The following is an 18955-nucleotide window of genomic DNA, read 5'->3' as shown; positions in this document are numbered from 1 at the left end:
AGCCGAATGAAAATCATGAATGAGACTGGGGTCCAAAATAAAAACAGGAGGGAACCCACGACCGCTCCTCGGGACCATAACCCACCCAGTCAACCAAATATTGCACCCCCCAGCCCCGATGGCACGAAGCAAGCAGCCAACGGACAGAAAACACAGGCACCCTGTCCACCCACTGGGTGGTAGGCGGGGGAATGGCTGGAGGGCTAGACAGAAATGGCGTGACTAACATGAAATGTAGGGTGAATGCACATGGAGCTGGGTAACCAGAGCCGAACAGAAACAGGATTGACGACCTTAGTGATGGGAAACGGACCAACGAACCTAGGAGACATTTTATGCGGAACCCCCCAGAGGTGCAAATGACGGGTAGATAACCAGACCTTCTGCCCGACTGAATAGACCGGAGCCGCTGATAGTTTGCGGTCAGCTGCTTCCTTGTAACGAGCCGAAGAATGGCCGAGGGCTCGCCGAGCATGCTCCCAGGTCCGTTGGCACCTCATGACCAAACTGGGAGCTGACGGAACCGGGGACCGCAGAACAGTAGGAGACAACAAAGAGAGCTGGTGACTAAAATGACATGAAACAATGAAAACCCAGAGGATGCAGACGGAAGACTATTGTGTGCTAACTCAATCCATGACAGCCGTGAGGAACAGCCGGACTGGTGATGTGAACATAGTATTCTAAGATTCTTTTGTAGTTCTTGGTTAAAGTGTTCGGTCTGACCGTTAGCCTGAGGTGGCCCCAAGGAGACGTCAGAATTCCTTCCAGAATCCCAAATGAACTGTGGAACCCGGTCGGAGACGATGTCCTGCGGAAAGCCATGAAGACGAAATATATGATTCAACATCATTTCTGTCAACTCCTTGGCAGAAGGCAGTTTAGGCAACAGTACAAAATGACACATCTTGGACAGACGATCAACAACAGTCAATATTACCGTATGTCCCTTAGAAGGTGGAAGGCCGGTGACGAAGTCCAAAGAAATGTGTGTCCATGGCTGTCTTGGAATAGACAATGGCAACAGAGAACCAGCCAGAGGGCGAGTTGAGGATTTGTGCAAGCCACAGATCTGACAGGCATTCACAAATTCAGTGATGTCATTAATCATGTGCAGCCACCAAAATTGCTGTTGGAGGACAAACAAAGTCTTTTTAATACCTGGATGGCAGGAAAACCGATTACTATGACCCCACTTATTTACCTCCCACCTAAGGGACCCCGGAACGAACAACTTCCCGGTAGGACATTCAGCAGGGATTGATTCGGTTTTCAAGTGTGAGACAAAGCAAGAAGCCGGTAAAATGTTACCCGGATCAGCAGGAGCGTCGGAGTTGTCGTACTGCCTGGATAATGCGTCTGGCTTGCCATTCTTCGACGCGGGCCTGTAAGTAATAACGCAGTCGAAACGACAAAATAATATGACTCAATGAGCCTGATGGGCATTCAAACATTTAGCTGAACGTAAATAAGCCAGATTCTTATGATCTGTGTAAACTAGGAACAGTATCTGTGCCCCCTCGAGCCAGTGTCGGCACTCCTCCAAGGCCTGCTTGACCACTAGCAGTTCTCGGTCACCGATGCTATAATTGCGCTCTGCGGCAGACAATTTGCGGGACAGAAAGGCACACGGATGTAACCGTCTGTCTGTGGTGCATATCTGGGACAGGATTGCTCCCAGCCCTATATCCAAAGCATCAACTTCCACCACGAACTGCCGTGCAGGGTCATGAAAGGAGTAGCATGGGGGCTTCGGTAAACCATTGCTTTAGGACCCTAAAGTCCTCATCACATTCTGGAGTCCACTTGAACGTCCGGAATGATGAGGTCACGTTGTAAAGTGGATCTGCTACGGAACTAAAGTTTTGGATAAATTTTCGATAAAAGTTAGCAAAAGCCATGAATCTCTGAACGTCCTTGTGACTACTAGGCACCGCCCACTCACGTACTGCTGCAACCTTGTCGGGGTCCATTTGAATTCTCCCCTCATTAATTACGAACCCCAAAAACGATACCGTAGACTTATGAAATTCACACTTTTCAGCCTTGACGTACAACTCGTTTCTTACGAGTGTTTGTAACAGTCTGGACATGCGCAGTGTGAGTATCAAGGTCAGGAGAGAAGATCAAGATATCATCTAGATATACAAATATGAACTTATTTCGTTATTCCCGCAATACATCGTTAACAAGGTTCTGGAATATGGCTGGGGCATTGGTAAGCCCAAATGGCATCACCAGATATTTACAGTGACCAGTAGGAGTGTTAAAAGCCGTCTTGCACTCATCCCCTGTCTGATTCTGAACAGATGATAGGCGTTGCGAAGATCTAATTTGGTAAATACCTTGGCGCCCTCTTGCGACTCAAATGTAGAAGACATCAATGGCAAGAGGTACCGGTTCTTGACTGTAATATCATTTAAACCCCGATAATCAATACAGCGACGAAGCGTCTTATCCTTTTTCTCCACAAAGAAAAGCCCCGCCCCGGCTGGTGACCATGATGGCCGAATTAAACCAGCATCCAGCGACTCCCAAATGTATTCCTGTATGGCAGTGCATTCAGGCGCGGACAGAGAATACAACTTTCCCCACAGGGGACTGGCCCCTGGTAATAAATCAGTGGCACAATCATAAACGCGATGCGGTGGAAGCAATTTAGTTTTAGTCTTGCTATATGCTACAGCTAAATCGTGATAACAAACTGGAACCCCTGCTAAATCTGAAGTCACGGACGAAGACTGTGGCGTGGGGTTGGTTAGACACTCCAGCACACAAAGAACCCCACCCCGTAATTGTACCATTAGCCCAATTGAAATTTGGACAGTGCTGTTGCAGCCAGGGGTGCCCCAGAATTACAAAGTGAGTCATATTGTCGAGAACAAAGAAACAGATTGTTTCCACATGGTTCTCATTAATAGTGAGATGGACTGACTGAGTTCTGTGGGTGATTTGGCCAAGCTCAACCAGAGGTCGCGAGAGGTAGAACAAATTAAGGTGCAGGGACCTGGCGAGAGAGAATAGCATCAAATTAGCGTTAGAACCAGAGTCCACAAATGGACGGACCAATTCCATGTCATGATCAGATTCCAGTTTAGCTGTGATTACATTCTGAGATCCTGAGAGAGAAATTGAACTGTGACTCACCCATACGGAGGCTCGGGACTTAGCAGAGGCACCCCTGACTGGACAACAAGAAATTAACTACGTTGTCATTCTTCCTCAGTCAGGCGCATGCGGCCAAGCTGCATCGGTTCTTCGGTTCCAGTTGGCGTGACCTTAATGACGGAGTGATGCACAGTGGTTGAACTTGGGTGCGAAGTGATGGTGCACCGGGGCTGATGATGCGGCTCCCGGCGAGGACATTCTGCTAGGGTGATCAATTCGTCCAGGTCTTCGGGTAACTTGGTGGCGATAAGTTGATCTTGAACCTCCGTGGCCAGTCCCTGGAAAAAGACCTCCTGCACTGCTGCTGGATTCCACTCACTCTTGGTGGCAAGAATGCGGAAATCCACTGCATAGTCAGCCACTTGACAAGTGCCCTGCTTAAGCCTCAGCAGGGAGCGTGCCGCCTCGTGTCCCGGTGATGTGTGTTGGAATACCTGCTGAAGTGCTGCGGTGAATGCTCAGAGGGAGGAGCAAGACGGCGACTGACAGCTCCACTCCACGGTAGCCCATGCCACAGCCCAGCCGAACAAGTGAGAGATCATGTATGCTGTCTTTTTCTTGTCAGATGGAAACATACTGGACATAAGTTCATAGTGTACCTCACATTGCGTGATGAAGGGCATGACGTCACCCCTCTCTCCGGAGAAGCATTCCGGGCGGGAAAGCTGGGTACAGATGGCGGCCTCCGGTATGGAAGCCGAGGAGGCGGCAGGCAGATGTGGTGAAGGAGAGCTGACGTTGCCCTTTGATGGGTCCGGGCTGGCCTGGATATTAAACTTTGACAGGAGTTGTTCTAACTGAGATCTCACGGAGGACATGAAGGCATCCTGTCGCTGAGCTAGCTCACCGAGGCCAGTGCTGAGAGCTGCGAGCTGATACTTTTGCTGGGCAAGCTGCTTACTATGGTGGCGTACTTCAAGCTGGAAAGGCGTCGAGTCCACTGCGTCCATTGTTGGCTATCAGGTCTGGATAACTGCTTCGGCTGGACACAAATGCAGCACTCTGACAACAAGCTCTGTAGGTAAAAACAGTTTACTGACACAGTAAACGGGGTCCGGTACACAGTAGGGCAGTCCAACAAGAGTAACAAAACCAAAAACATCAGGCAAAGGCATGGCCGAGGATACAGGCAGGCAATCGGAACACACAAGAGGCAAGCAGGTTGAAAATACAAACAGAGCTGGAGAGAAGGCACTAGGTGCATCAATCTGGTGAACCAAGAGAACTGAGGGACTTATTGTCTTTGTTAGTTTTGTTGTTGTTTAGTTTGTTTTGTTGTTAGTTTTGTTTGTGCTTTGTTTCTTTTGTTCTTAGTTTTGTTAGTTTTGTTTGTGTTTTTTAGTTTTGTGGGTGTTTTGTTAGTTTTGTGGGTTTTATTTGTTGTTAGCTTTGTTTGTGTTTTGGTATTAGTTTTGTTGGTGTTTTATTATTTTTGTTGGTGATTTGTTTGTTTTGTTGGTGTTTTGTTGTTAGTTTTTTAACATTTTTTGTTTTTGTTTTGTTTGTTTGTTTATGTTAGCTTTGTTTGTGCTTTGTTCATTTTTGTTTGTGTTGTGTTTGTTTTGTTGTTAGTTTTGTTGGTGTTTTGGTTTCTTGTTAGTTTCGTTGGTGTTTGTTATGTTAGCTTTGTTTGTGCTTTGTTCATTTTTGTTTGTGTTGTGTTAGTTTTGTTTTGTTAGTTATGTTAGTTTTGTTTGTTTTTGTTTGTGTTTTGTTAGTTTTGTTCATTAGATTTGTTTGTGTTGTTTGTTGTTAGTTTTGTTGGTGTGTTTGTTGGTGTTTTGGTTTTGTTTGTGTTTTGTTAGTTTTGTTTGTTGTTACTTTTGCTTGTGCTGTGTTTGTTTTGCTGTTAGTTTTATTGGTGTTTTGTTTTGTTGTTATTTTGTTGGTGTTTTCTTTGTTTTGTTAGTTGTTAGTTTTGTCTTTTGTTAGTTTTGTTGTTTTATTTATGTTTTGTTTGTTTTGTTGTTAGTTTTGTTCGTGTTTTGTTTATTCTGTTTGTTTTCCTGGTGTTTTGTTTGTGGTTTGTTAGTTTTGTTTGTGTTTTGTTTTTCTTATTAGTTTTGTTTGTGTTTTGATTGTTTTGTTGTTTTGTTGGTGTTTTGTTAGTTTTATGGGTTTTATTGTTACATTATTCTATACATTTTGACTTAAAATGCATAGAAAACACTGCCATCTACTGGATGGGAGTGTGAATACGAATTGCCACACATTCGTAAAATGTGCTGAATCACACTTAATAAACAGAATTTTCAGTTTTCATATTGCCTGTTTTATAAATGAAAAAAATGACATTTACAAATACAGATTTATTTCTAAAAAACCAACACAGACGTTGCAGTAACTTGTGTGTTGGTTTTTACAAATAAATAAACTGAACTTTTGTAAATTGCAGGTTTGAATCCCATGAGTGGCATTTATTTTTTAGTGTTATTTAACTGTATTGAATAAAACATGTTCTCAAACTCATCATAAAACTGTAATGATGTCATTAAGTATTCGTATCGATGAGCAGTGGTGGGCACACTTCTGCTGATTGCTAACTACTGATTTACGAAGCTAACATTTTTGTTAGCAGATTAGCTTTTCAGCTAAGTTTGAAAGACATCAGCAGACCAATTAGCTCCCACTAAATTTAGTTCCGATAACTTTCAGTCAACTAACTTTTTTTTTTTTTTTTGCTGGCATAGAGATAAAGCTGAATGGCCAGAAACATCTGTGAAACCTAAAATCCTACATGTTAATTCTTGTCGTGTGCTTTATTGCACTGGGAGAGAAGCTCAGTCCTCTCTCAGTAAAAGTGGGCGGACCAGCTACTATTGCAAAGGGGGTGGGGGGGGGGCAAGCATCATTTAACAACACTGACAGGTACTTTCATCATGCCAATACTCACAGAGGAGTCATGAAGCACAAAGCACCTTTCACTCATGGTTTCATTTAAAACCAACTAATTCCTGACAGTTTAGCAAAAATAACGGCAACTCTTTCATTTTTAAAAAGTGAAAATATCAGCTATATGTTTTAGGTTTAAAGTAATGTATGAATTCTGAAGGTTTGACATTTCACAGACATGTGCCGAAAGGCATTATGGGAAATTTTTTTTTGTTTGTTTGTTTGTTTTCAGTTTCACAACAGTATGCCATTTTAAAGTACCACAATCCACCCCATTGAGATATCCCATAATCCCTTGCACACCAGAGAGTTGCTGCAGTCAAATAACACTGAGAAACTACATGACGACAATTGCAAATGAACATTATACGACCAAAATGTAATTTTTATGCCATAACATTTTTAAGAGACTGCTCCATGAGACCCTGAAAACTTACTAAAACAAATATTCCAAATATTCCGTGTCTGCTATGTCATGAACATGAAGTGATCGCAGCTCATAGCAATTCCCACTGTAAATAACGATGAAACAACCTGAGCTTCTCACGTTTATGTAAAACAAACAATAACAACGTCTATAAACCCAGATCATCTATTCACAATTAATTTACAAAACGTTTTATGTTGGGATGACGTTAATGCTGTTGTTCATGTGCAGTGCAGCGGCTAAATTGCAGCCTGATCAGACAGTCTCAATGTGAACTCTGAAATTTTGTGACATTTTGCGGGATTTGAAATCTCTCACACACAAATTACAGTTGGCCTATTTACACTCCCATTCAGTAGATGGCAGTGTTCTCTGGATTTTGACGGATGGGGGGAGGAAGTGATGAGACAGGTAATTTGAATTTTCCCGTAATGCTTTTCAGCACGTGTCTGTTTAACGTCAACCCTTCAGAATTCATTCATTACTTTAAAACTAAAGCATATAGCTGATATTTTCACGTTGTGAAATCGACGTGAAGGTGACGTTAATTTCGATAACTTAGTTTGTTTAAAATTTTAACCATACATCAAAACTGCCTTGCTGTGCATGTCTCTTGTGACACGTCTGCAAGACTGTATGGTTGTGAAAATGAATGATGTTTTTTTGCTCCCCTTCCTTTCTCTCTTTTGCTGAGAGAAGGCTGATCTTAGGCAGAAGCGCTGGCTCACTGTTGTTTGTGATTGCTTTTGAATTTACTTAGAAATATCAGTAGCTGCCAGTGTACTGGACTCAATACTAAAAATGATTGGTTTGGGTTTTAGCTGTTATTCCCCCTAAATTTTTTAGGGGTTTATTGGTTTAGCTTTATAAAATTTAACTTTTCAGTTAGCAGATTAACTGTTATTGAAGCTCTTTGGTTAGCTGTGCCCACCACTATCGATGGGTACCAAAATGTATGTACTCGTACTTGTCCTCAGTCTGGAAAAAAGTGGTATCAGTGCATCCATAGATTTAAATTTTCTTTCTCACTTTGTTTGTACAACCCGCTGCCTCGCATTGCCGAAACATTTAAAAAAAATCAAAAACAGTGGTTCAAATGTAAAAAAAAGCTTGCATCTAATTAAACTGTTTGCTTCTTAAACAATCCACCCAGGTGGATTTTGGTCACGCCAGCCGGTGTTGCTAAGCACGCTGCTAAGACTCCACACACGGAGTGCCCGGATGTCCGACCGAATCAACAGACCAAAAATGCGTCTCCGATTTCAAAGTAAGTAGTGCGTAGTGCTGAAATTGGTCACTTAGTGTACCCCCCAGATGTCTGTGGACTGTCATCTGCGACATCAAAATTGATCAAGAGTTGGAGATATTCTTTAAATTTGAGGCAGAATATTTGCGTAAGTGTGGGAAAAAAACAGAAAAATACAGAATTAAGAATATTTTATTCTAGGCCATGTTTCCTGCTCATTTATTCCTCTGAATTGTGGTGGAGGGTGGACTTTTTTCTGGTTCCGGAGCACAGCGGTGTTCTGCTGTATCTGTTAGCTGTTTGAACTGAGCTGTTTGAGTTCTTTGAATTAACAGTCTTTTTCAAGACTTTTTTACTTTTTTTACTTTTTCACCGTGCTCCAACGCCTAAAGAAGACCTCTAACGGTCGAAGCATCGCGACGGAGCTCTTTTATCAGCTAACCTTCATCAGCGTTGGCAAGCTAACTAGCTTGCTAACGCTTTCGTTTTTATTTTTATTTTATTTTTTAGCACTGTTGTCGTGCTGCTCCACAGCCTGCCTAGTGGATTTTTATTTTATTTTAGCACTGTTGTCGTGCGTTACCTGTGCTGCTCCACAGCCTGTTCAGTGGATTTTTATTTTATTTTTTGGCGCTGTTGTCGTGCGTTGCCTGTGCTGCTCCACAGCCTGTCCAGTGGATTTTTATTTTATTTTTTACCACTGTTGTCGTGTGTTACCTGTGCTGCTCCACAGCCTGTCCAGTGGATTTTTATTTTATTTTTAGCACTGTTGTCGTGTGTTACCTGTGCTGCTCCACAGCCTGTTCAGTGGATTTTTATTTTATTTTTTAGCACTGTTGTCGTGCGTTACCTGTGCTGTTCCACAGCCTGTCCAGTGGATTTTTATTTTATTTTTTACCACTGTTGTCGTGTGTTACCTGTGCTGCTCCACAGCCTGTTCAGTGGATTTTTGTTTTGTTTTTTGGCACTGTTGTCGTGCGTTGCCTGTGCTGCTCCACAGCCTGTCCAGTGGATTTTTATTTTATTTTAGCACTGTTGTCGTGTGTTACCTGTGCTGCTCCACAGCCTGTCCAGTGGATTTTTATTTTATTTTTAGCACTGTTGTCGTGTGTTACCTGTGCTGCGCCACAGCCTGTTCAGTGGATTTTTATTTTATTTTTTAGCACTGTTGTCGTGCGTTACCTGTGCTGCTCCACAGCCTGTTCAGTGGATTTTTGTTTTGTTTTTTGGCACTGTTGTCGTGTGTTACCTGTGCTGCTCCACAGCCTGTCCAGTGGATTTTTATTTTATTTTTAGCACTGTTGTCGTGTGTTACCTGTGCTGTTCCACAGCCTGTCCAGTGGATTTTTATTTTATTTTTTACCACTGTTGTCGTGTGTTACCTGTGCTGCTCCACAGCCTGTTCAGTGGATTTTTGTTTTGTTTTTGGCACTGTTGTCGTGTGTTACCTGTGCTGCTCCACAGCCTGTCCAGTGGATTTTTATTTTATTTTTTACCACTGTTGTCGTGTGTTACCTGTGCTGCTCCGCAGCCTGTCCAGTGGATTTTTATTTTATTATTTTATTTTATTTTTTTTATTTTTTTTTTAGCACTGTTGTCGTGCGTTACCTGTGCTGCTCCACAGCCTGTCCAGTGGATTTTTATTTTATTTTAGCACTGTTGTCGTGTGTTACCTGTGCTGCTCCACAGCCTGTCCAGTGGATTTTTATTTTATTTTTAGCACTGTTGTCGTGTGTTACCTGTGCTGTTCCACAGCCTGTCCAGTGGATTTTTATTTTATTTTTTACCACTGTTGTCGTGTGTTACCTGTGCTGCTCCACAGCCTGTTCAGTGGATTTTTGTTTTGTTTTTTGGCACTGTTGTCGTGTGTTACCTGTGCTGCTCCACAGCCTGTCCAGTGGATTTTTATTTTATTTTTTACCACTGTTGTCGTGTGTTACCTGTGCTGCTCCGCAGCCTGTCCAGTGGATTTTTATTTTATTATTTTATTTTATTTTTTTTATTTTTTTTTTTAGCACTGTTGTCGTGCGTTACCTGTGCTGCTCCACAGCCTGTCCGGTGGATTTTTATTTTATTTTTTAGCACTGTTGTCGTGCGTTACCTGTGCTGCTCCACAGCCTGTCCAGTGGATTTTGATTTTGATTTTATTTTTTTGGGCGCTGTTGTCGTGCGTTACCTGTGCTGCTCCACAGCCTGTCCAGTGGATTTTTATTTAGCGCTGTTGTCGTGCGTTACCTGTGCTGCTCCACAGCCTGTCTAGTGGATTTTTATTTTATTTTAGCACTGTTGTCGTGTGTTACCTGTGCTGCTCCACAGCCTGTCCAGTGGATTTTTATTTTATTTTTAGCACTGTTGTCGTGTGTTACCTGTGCTGCGCCACAGCCTGTTCAGTGGATTTTTATTTTATTTTTTAGCACTGTTGTCGTGCGTTACCTGTGCTGTTCCACAGCCTGTCCAGTGGATTTTTATTTTATTTTTTACCACTGTTGTCGTGTGTTACCTGTGCTGCTCCACAGCCTGTTCAGTGGATTTTTGTTTTGTTTTTTGGCACTGTTGTCGTGTGTTACCTGTGCTGCTCCACAGCCTGTCCAGTGGATTTTTATTTTATTTTTTACCACTGTTGTCGTGTGTTACCTGTGCTGCTCCGCAGCCTGTCCAGTGGATTTTTATTTTATTATTTTATTTTATTTTTTTTATTTTTTTTTTAGCACTGTTGTCGTGCGTTACCTGTGCTGCTCCACAGCCTGTCCAGTGGATTTTTATTTTATTTTTTAGCACTGTTGTCGTGCGTTACCTGTGCTGCTCCACAGCCTGTCCAGTGGATTTTGATTTTTATTTTATTTTTTTGGGCGCTGTTGTCGTGCGTTACCTGTGCTGCTCCACAGCCTGTCCAGTGGATTTTTATTTAGCGCTGTTGTCGTGCGTTACCTGTGCTGCTCCACAGCCTGTCTAGTGGATTTTTATTTTGTTTTAGCACTGTTGTCGTGCGTTGCCTGTGCTGCTCCACAGCCTGTCCAGTGGATTTTTATTTTTATTTTATTTTTTAGCACTGTTGTTGTGCGTTACCTGTGCTGCTCCACAGCCTGTCCAGTGGATTTTTATTTTTATTTTATTTTATTTTTTAGCACTGTTGTTGTGCGTTACCTGTGCTGCTCCACAGCCTGTCTAGTGGATTTTTATTTTATTTTAGCACTGTTGTCGTGCGTTACCTGTGCTGCTCCACAGCCTGTCTAGTGGATTTTTATTTTGTTTTAGCACTGTTGTCGTGCGTTGCCTGTGCTGCTCCACAGCCTGTCCAGTGGATTTTGATTTTGATTTTATTTTTTTTGGCACTGTTGTTGTGTGTTACCTGTGCTGCTCCACAGCCTGTCTAGTGGATTTTTATTTTATTTTTTACCACTGTTGTCGTGTGTTACCTGTGCTGCTCCGCAGCCTGTCCAGTGGATTTTTATTTTATTATTTTATTTTATTTATTTATTTATTTATTTTTTTATCACTGTTGTCGTGCGTTACCTGTGCTGCTCCACAGCCTGTCCAGTGGATTTTTATTTTTATTTTATTTTATTTTTTAGCACTGTTGTTGTGCGTTACCTGTGCTGCTCCACAGCCTGTCCAGTGGATTTTTATTTTGTTTTAGCACTGTTGTTGTGCATTACCTGTGCTGCTCCACAGCCTGTCTAGTGGATTTTTATTTTGTTTTAGCACTGTTGTCGTGCGTTACCTGTGCTGCTCCACAGCCTGTCTAGTGGATTTTTATTTTGTTTTAGCACTGTTGTTGTGCGTTACCTGTGCTGCTCCACAGCCTGTCTAGTGGATTTTTATTTTGTTTTAGCACTGTTGTTGTGCGTTACCTGTGCTGCTCCACAGCCTGTCTAGTGGATTTCTATTTTGTTTTAGCACTGTTGTCGTGCGTTACCTGTGCTGCTCCACAGCCTGTCTAGTGGATTTTTATTTTGTTTTAGCACTGTTGTCGTGCGTTGCCTGTGCTGCTCCACAGCCTGTCCAGTGGATTTTATTTTTATTTTATTTTATTTTTTAGCACTGTTGTTGTGCGTTACCTGTGCTGCTCCACAGCCTGTCTAGTGGATTTTTATTTTATTTTAGCACTGTTGTCGTGCATTACCTGTGCTGCTCCACAGCCTGTCTAGTGGATTTTTATTTTGTTTTAGCACTGTTGTCGTGCGTTGCCTGTGCTGCTCCACAGCCTGTCCAGTGGATTTTTATTTTTATTTTATTTTATTTTTTAGCACTGTTGTTGTGCGTTACCTGTGCTGCTCCACAGCCTGTCTAGTGGATTTTTATTTTATTTTAGCACTGTTGTCGTGCGTTACCTGTGCTGCTCCACAGCCTGTCTAGTGTCGGATTCCCTGTTTGGGAATCCGCTAGCTTAGCGTAGCTACTAGCTCTTAGCCGTTTTAGCATGGCGGCTTCTCCTGTCTCTCCCGTACTTTTCTGCTCTGGGTGTGAAATGTTTAGTTATTCCTCGGCCTCTTTTAGCAGTAACGGTACATGTAATAAGTGCAGCTTATTCGTAGCTTTGGAGGCCAGGCTGGGCGAATTGGAGGCTCGGCTCCGCACCGTGGAAAATTCTACAGCTAGCCAGGCCCCTGTAGTCGGTGCGGACCAAGGTAGCTTAGCCGCCGTTAGTTCCCCCCTGGCAGACCCCGTGCAGTCGGGAAGGCAGGCTGACTGGGTGACTGTGAGGAGGAAGCGTAGCCCTAAACAGAAGCCCCGTGTACACCGTCAACCCGTTCACATCTCTAACCGTTTTTCCCCACTCGACCATTGTCAATTGTCTTCCGGGGGCCAGAGCAGGCGACAACGAAGGACATTTGAAATTGCTGGCTAAGGCTAAGCGTAAATTTGGTAAGATTGTAATTCACGTCGGCAGTAATGACACTCGGTTACGCCAATCGGAGGTCACTAAAATTAACATTGAATCGGTGTGTAACTTTGCAAAAACAATGTCGGACTCTGTTGTTTTCTCTGGGCCCCTCCCCAATCAGACCGGGAGTGACATGTTTAGCCGCATGTTCTCCTTGAATTGCTGGCTGTCTGAGTGGTGTCCAAAAAATGAGGTGGGCTTCATTGATAATTGGCAAAGCTTCTGGGGAAAACCTGGTCTTGTTAGGAGAGACGGCATCCATCCCACTTTAGAGGGAGCAGCTCTCATTTCTAGAAATCTGGCCAATTTTTTGGGATCCTCCAAACTGTGACTGTCTAGCGTTGGGACCAGGAGGCAGAGCTGTGGTCTTATACACCTCTCTGCAGCTTCTCTCCCCCTGCCATCCCCCTATTACCCCATCCCCGTAGAGACGGTGCCTGCTCCCAGACCACCAATAACTAGCAAAAATCTATTTAAGCATAAAAATTCAAAAAGAAAAAATAATATAGCACCTTCAATTGCACCACAGACTAAAACAGTTAAATGTGGTCTATTAAACATTAGGTCTCTTTCTTCTAAGTCCCTGTTGGTAAATGATATAATAATTGATCAACGTATTGATTTATTCTGCCTAACAGAAACTTGGTTACAGCAGGATGAATATGTTAGTTTAAATGAGTCAACACCCCCGAGTCACACTAACTGTCAGAATGCTCGTAGCACGGGCCGGGGCGGAGGATTAGCAGCAATCTTCCATTCCAGCTTATTAATTAATCAAAAACCTAGACAGAGCTTTAATTCATTTGAAAGCTTGTCTCTTAGTCTTGTCCATCCAAATTGGAAGTCCCAAAAACCAGTTTTATTTGTTATTATCTATCGTCCACCTGGTCGTTACTGTGAGTTTCTCTGTGAATTTTCAGACCCTTTGTCTGACTTAGTGCTTAGCTCAGATAAGATAATTATAGTGGGCGATTTTAACATCCACACAGATGCTGAGAATGACAGCCTCAACACTGCATTTAATCTATTATTAGACTCTATCGGCTTTGCTCAAAAAGTAAATGAGTCCACCCACCACTTTAATCATATTTTAGATCTTGTTCTGACTTATGGTATGGAAATAGAAGACTTAACAGTATTCCCTGAAAACTCCCTTTTGTCTGATCATTTTTTAATAACATTTACATTTACCCTGATGGACTACCCTGCAGTGGGGAATAAGTTTCATTACACTAGAAGTCTTTCAGAAAGCGCTGTAACTAGGTTTAAGGATATGATTCCTTCTTTATGTTCTCTAATGTCATATACCAACACAGAGCAGAGTAGCTACCTAAACTCTGTAAGGGAGTTAGAGTATCTTGTCAATAGTTTTACATCCTCATTGAAGACAACTTTGGATGCTGTAGCTCCTCTGAAAAAGAGAGCTTTAAATCAGAAGTGTCTGACTCCGTGGTATAACTCACAAACTCGTAGCTTAAAGCAGATAACCCGTAAGTTGGAGAGGAAATGGCGTCTCACTAATTTAGAAGATCTTCACTTAGCCTGGAAAAAGAGTTTGTTGCTCTATAAGAAAGCCCTTCGTGAAGCTAGGACATCTTTCTACTCATCACTAATTGAAGAAAATAAGAACAACCCCAGGTTTCTTTTCAGCACTGTAGCCAGGCTGACAAAGAGTCAGAGCTCTATTGAGCTGAGTATTCCATTAACTTTAACTAGTAATGACTTCATGACTTTCTTTGCTAACAAAATTTTGACTATTAGAGAAAAAATTACTCATAACCATCCCAAAGATGTATCGTTATCTTTGGCTGCTTTCAGTGATGCCGGTATTTGGTTAGACTCTTTCTCTCTGATTGTTCTGTCTGAGTTATTTTCATTAGTTACTTCATCCAAACCATCAACATGCTTATTAGACCCCATTCCTGCCAGGCTGCTCAAGGAAGTCCTACCATTATTTAATGCTTCAATCTTAAATATGATCAATCTATCTTTGTTAGTTGGTTATGTACCACAGGCCTTTAAGGTGGCAGTAATTAAACCATTACTTAAAAAGCCATCACTTGACCCAGCTATCTTAGCTAATTATAGGCCAATCTCCAACCTTCCTTTTCTCTCAAAGATTCTTGAGAGGGTAGTTGTAAAACAGCTAACTGATCACCTGCAGAGGAATGGTCTATTTGAAGAGTTTCAGTCAGGTTTTAGAATTCATCATAGTACAGAAACAGCATTAGTGAAGGTTACAAATGATCTTCTTATGGCTTCGGACAGTGGACTTATCTCTGTGCTTGTTCTGTTGGACCTCAGTGCTGCTTTTGATACTGTTGACCATAAAATTTTATTACAGAGATTAGAGCATGTCATAGGTATTAAAGGCATTGCGCTGCGGTGGTTTGAATCATATTTGTCTAATAGATTACAGTTTGTTCATGTAAATGGGGAATCTTCTTCACAGACTAAAGTTAATTATGGAGTTCCACAAGGTTCTGTGCTAGGACCAATTTTATTCACTTTATACATGCTTCCCTTGGGCAGTATTATTAGACGGTATTGCTTAAATTTTCATTGTTACGCAGATGATACCCAGCTTTATCTATCCATGAAGCCAGAGGATACGCACCAATTAGCTAAACTGCAGGATTGTCTTACAGACATAAAGACATGGATGACCTCTAATTTCCTGCTTTTAAACTCAGATAAAACTGAAGTTATTGTACTTGGCCCCACAAATCTTAGAAGCATGGTGTCTAACCAGATCGTTACTCTGGATGGCATTTCCCTGATCTCTAGTAATACTATGAGAAATCTTGGAGTTATTTTTGATCAGGATATGTCATTCAAAGCGCATATTAAACAAATATGTAGGACTGCCTTTTTGCATTTACGCAATATCTCTAAAATCAGAAAGGTCTTGTCTCAGAGTGATGCTGAAAAACTAATTCATGCATTTGTTTCCTCTAGGCTGGACTATTGTAATTCATTATTATCAGGTTGTCCTAAAAGTTCCCTAAAAAGCCTTCAGTTGGTTCAGAATGCTGCAGCTAGAGTACTGACGGGGACTAGCAGGAGAGAGCATATCTCACCCGTGTTGGCCTCCCTTCATTGGCTTCCTGTTAATGCTAGAATAGAATTTAAAATTCTTCTTCTTACTTATAAGGTTTTGAATAATCAGGTCCCATCTTATCTTAGGGACCTCATAGTACCATATTACCCCATTAGAGCGCTTCGCTCTCAGACTGCGGGCTTACTTGTAGTTCCTAGGGTTTGTAAGAGTAGAATGGGAGGCAGAGCCTTCAGCTTTCAGGCTCCTCTCCTGTGGAACCAGCTCCCAATTCAGATCAGGGAGACAGATACCCTCTCTACTTTTAAGATTAGGCTTAAAACTTTCCTTTTCGCTAAGGCTTATAGTTAGGGCTGGATCGGGTGACCCTGGACCATCCCTTGGTTATGTTGCTTTAGACGTAGACTGTGTTTCATAATTATTGTATGGCCTTGCCTTGCAATGTGGAGCGCCTTGGGGCAACTGTTTGTTGTGATTTGGCGCTATACAAGAAAAAAGTTGATTGATTGAATCAATTTTATTTGACTTTTGTTGCAATGAGGTTGTTATTGCCGTGTCCCCACCCATTTCGGTAAATATTTTGTTGAAATTCACATCCTGAGCAGTCTTCAAAATTCACATGAACCTACATTGATGTATGGTCCAAGGCTTTACCTCAGTTATATTCGTTTTGTTGGTATTTTGTTTGTTTTCTTATTAGTTTTGTTGGTGTTGTGTTTTGTTTGTTTAGTTTTCAGACAAATTAGGAATGAAGGGGACCGTTTTTATTCTCTAACTATGACGAAAAGCTAAACTGGTGGTGTTCGTCTAGGAAGTGTCTTCCTGTCTTCCTTGCTGGTTTCCTGCATTTAGTCTGCACTATGTTGTTAAAGCATTTAAAAACTAGAGGGCACTCTGAGAGTGCTGACACCAGCAGTTAGATTGCAGGTCAAGCAAAGTACAGCTAATGAACACTGTGCTGTGCTAACGCTGACTTCTTTGGTGTTTCTTTTGTGGTTTTGAGCTATTCCCAGTTACCAGAGGTCCATGGCTCACTGGGTCATTGGGTGTCTGATTCATGCTCATTATAAAGACCTGATTCTGCACAGGATATTTTGCTGAGTAAAGGTTTTGTTGCTTTGATAACATTTGGTCCAGTCTAAATAGAGTTAAATATACTCTACCACAGGGCTAAATCATCTCAACACAGTGTCAACTCAACTCTTATTGGAGTAAAACCACTTGCATTGACTAGACGGTGTCACCAACGGAACAGTCCGCCCTGCCTTCACTGCACATGCATCATTAGCCGCGGTTCACCGATTATCACCTTGATTCTGCTTCAAACTGTATGCCAGTCATCTCTCCGCGACAGATATCTGAAGCTTTTCTACAACAATCATTTCCGCATAAATTCAGCATTATTTTATAATAAAAGACGGAGGAAGCAATCAGAGCACCGCGGCTACATGAGCTGCTAGCTGTTGCATTCACTGCGTGTCCGTCATTTCAAAGCGTCACAAGAGTATCATTTCTGCTTAAAATGGCCTCATTTCTACTTAAAACTGACTTTAGAATGATTTAAGAGGTTTTACTTTGTCATCTGATGGTTATTAATCCCATTAATCCATTTGATCACGTTGGATGTAGAGAGTCAGACTCAGAGCTCCGAAATGACACATGCACAGTGGAGGGTGCGTTTGGTCGACAACACCGGTAGAGCTGATTTCACTCTAGAATAGAGCGTTTTATACTCTATTTAGACTGGGATCAAATGTTATCCCAGCGGAGTAAATTTTACTCAGAAAAAATTTACTGTGTACCTGCTTGATTTGAAACTGACTCACGACTACACTTCCTATCATGCTGTCTTCTTGCAGGAGCAGTGAAGTACCTGGAGTGCTCCGCTCTGACCCAGAGAGGCCTGAAGACGGTTTTTGATGAGGCCATCCGAGCCGTGCTCTGCCCTCCACCCGTCAAGAAGAGGGGAAAGAGGTGCACCGTGTTCTGAGCAGGAAGCCTCACTCACACACTCCATCACCACAAACCACAACCGTGGCATATCTGAGAGCGTGAAAACCCGTGTTAGTGTGAATGGCACATGTCCGCGCTCTGTGTCTGCTAGCATGTAAGTTCATGTGAATACTGGGTGTCTGTGAGCGTGTAAACCCATGTGTGCACTGTGTCTGAGCATGAATGTGTGAACACTGTGTGTCTGAGTGTGCAGGTGTGAACACTGCATGTCTGTGAGCATGTATGCGTGAACACTGTGTGTGAGAGTGTATGTGTGAACACTGTGTGTATGTGAGAGTGTATGCATGAACACTGTGTGTCTATGGACATGTAAACCCATGTGTGCGCTGTGTCTGAGCATGAATGTGTGAACACTGTGTGTGAGAGCGTATGTGTGAACACTGCATGTCTGTGAGCGTGTATGTGTGAACACTTGGTGTCTGAGTGTATGTGTGAACACTGTGTGTCTGTGAGCAAGTATGTGTGAACACTGTGTGTTTGTCAGCGTGTATGTGTTAACACTGAGTGTCAGTGTGTATGTGTGAACACTGTGTGTCTGTGTGTATGTGTTAACACTGAGTGTCTGTGAGTGTGTATATATAAACACTGTCTGTGAGCATGTATGTGTGAACACTGGGTGTCTGTGAGCATGTATGTGTTAACACTGCATGTCTGTGAGCACGTATATGTTAACACTAGGTGTCTGTGAGCGTGTATGTGTGACCCCTGGGTGTCTGTGAGTGTGTATGTGTGAACACTGGGTGTCTGTGAGTGTGTATGTTTGAACACTGCATGTCTGTGAGCGTGTATGTGTGAACACTGGGTGTCTGTGTGAACACTGTGTGTCTGTGTGTATGTATTAACACTGAGTGTCTGTGAGTATGTATGTGTAAACACTGTCTGTGAGCATGTATGTGTGAACACTGTGTGTCTGTGTGTATGTATTAACACTGAGTGTCTGTGAGTATGTATGTGTAAACACTGTCTGTGAGCATGTATGTGTGAACACTGCGTGTCTGTGAGCGTGTATGTGTGAACACTGGGTGTCTGAGTGTGTATTTGTGAACATTTGGCATCTATGAGTGTGTATGCATGAACACTGCATGTCTGTGAGCGTGTATGTGTGAACACTTGGTGTCTGAGTGTATGTGTGAACACTGTGTGTCTGTGAGCAAGTATGTGTGAACACTGTGTTTGTCAGCGTGTATGTGTTAACACTGAGTGTCAGTGTGTATGTGTGAACACTGTGTGTCTGTGTGTATAATATATAGCAATAATATAGCAAAA

At 42.4% G+C, this 18955-nt stretch overlaps 1 protein-coding gene across 2 annotated transcripts in view; it reads left to right on the top strand.

Annotated features, from left to right (window-relative positions):
• The window catches only part of LOC117530884 (ras-related C3 botulinum toxin substrate 3), a 74105-nt gene extending 56288 nt beyond the window's left edge, over window positions 1-17817 (top strand). For both annotated transcript variants that reach the window (XM_034193833.1, XM_034193832.1), the window contains one exon: window positions 17536-17817. In XM_034193833.1, coding sequence (XP_034049724.1) covers window positions 17536-17666 — 131 coding nt within the window. In that variant the 3' untranslated portion in view covers window positions 17667-17817. The remainder of the gene's footprint in view (window positions 1-17535) is intronic.
• Window positions 17818-18955: the final 1138 nt, after the last annotated feature.

This window comes from Thalassophryne amazonica, chromosome 18 (assembly GCF_902500255.1).
Source record: "Thalassophryne amazonica chromosome 18, fThaAma1.1, whole genome shotgun sequence".
In the NCBI taxonomy this organism is placed as follows: Eukaryota; Metazoa; Chordata; class Actinopteri; order Batrachoidiformes; family Batrachoididae; genus Thalassophryne; species Thalassophryne amazonica.
The sequence above is the reverse complement of the archived record's forward strand: the minus strand, read 5'-3'. Positions and strand labels throughout refer to the sequence as shown.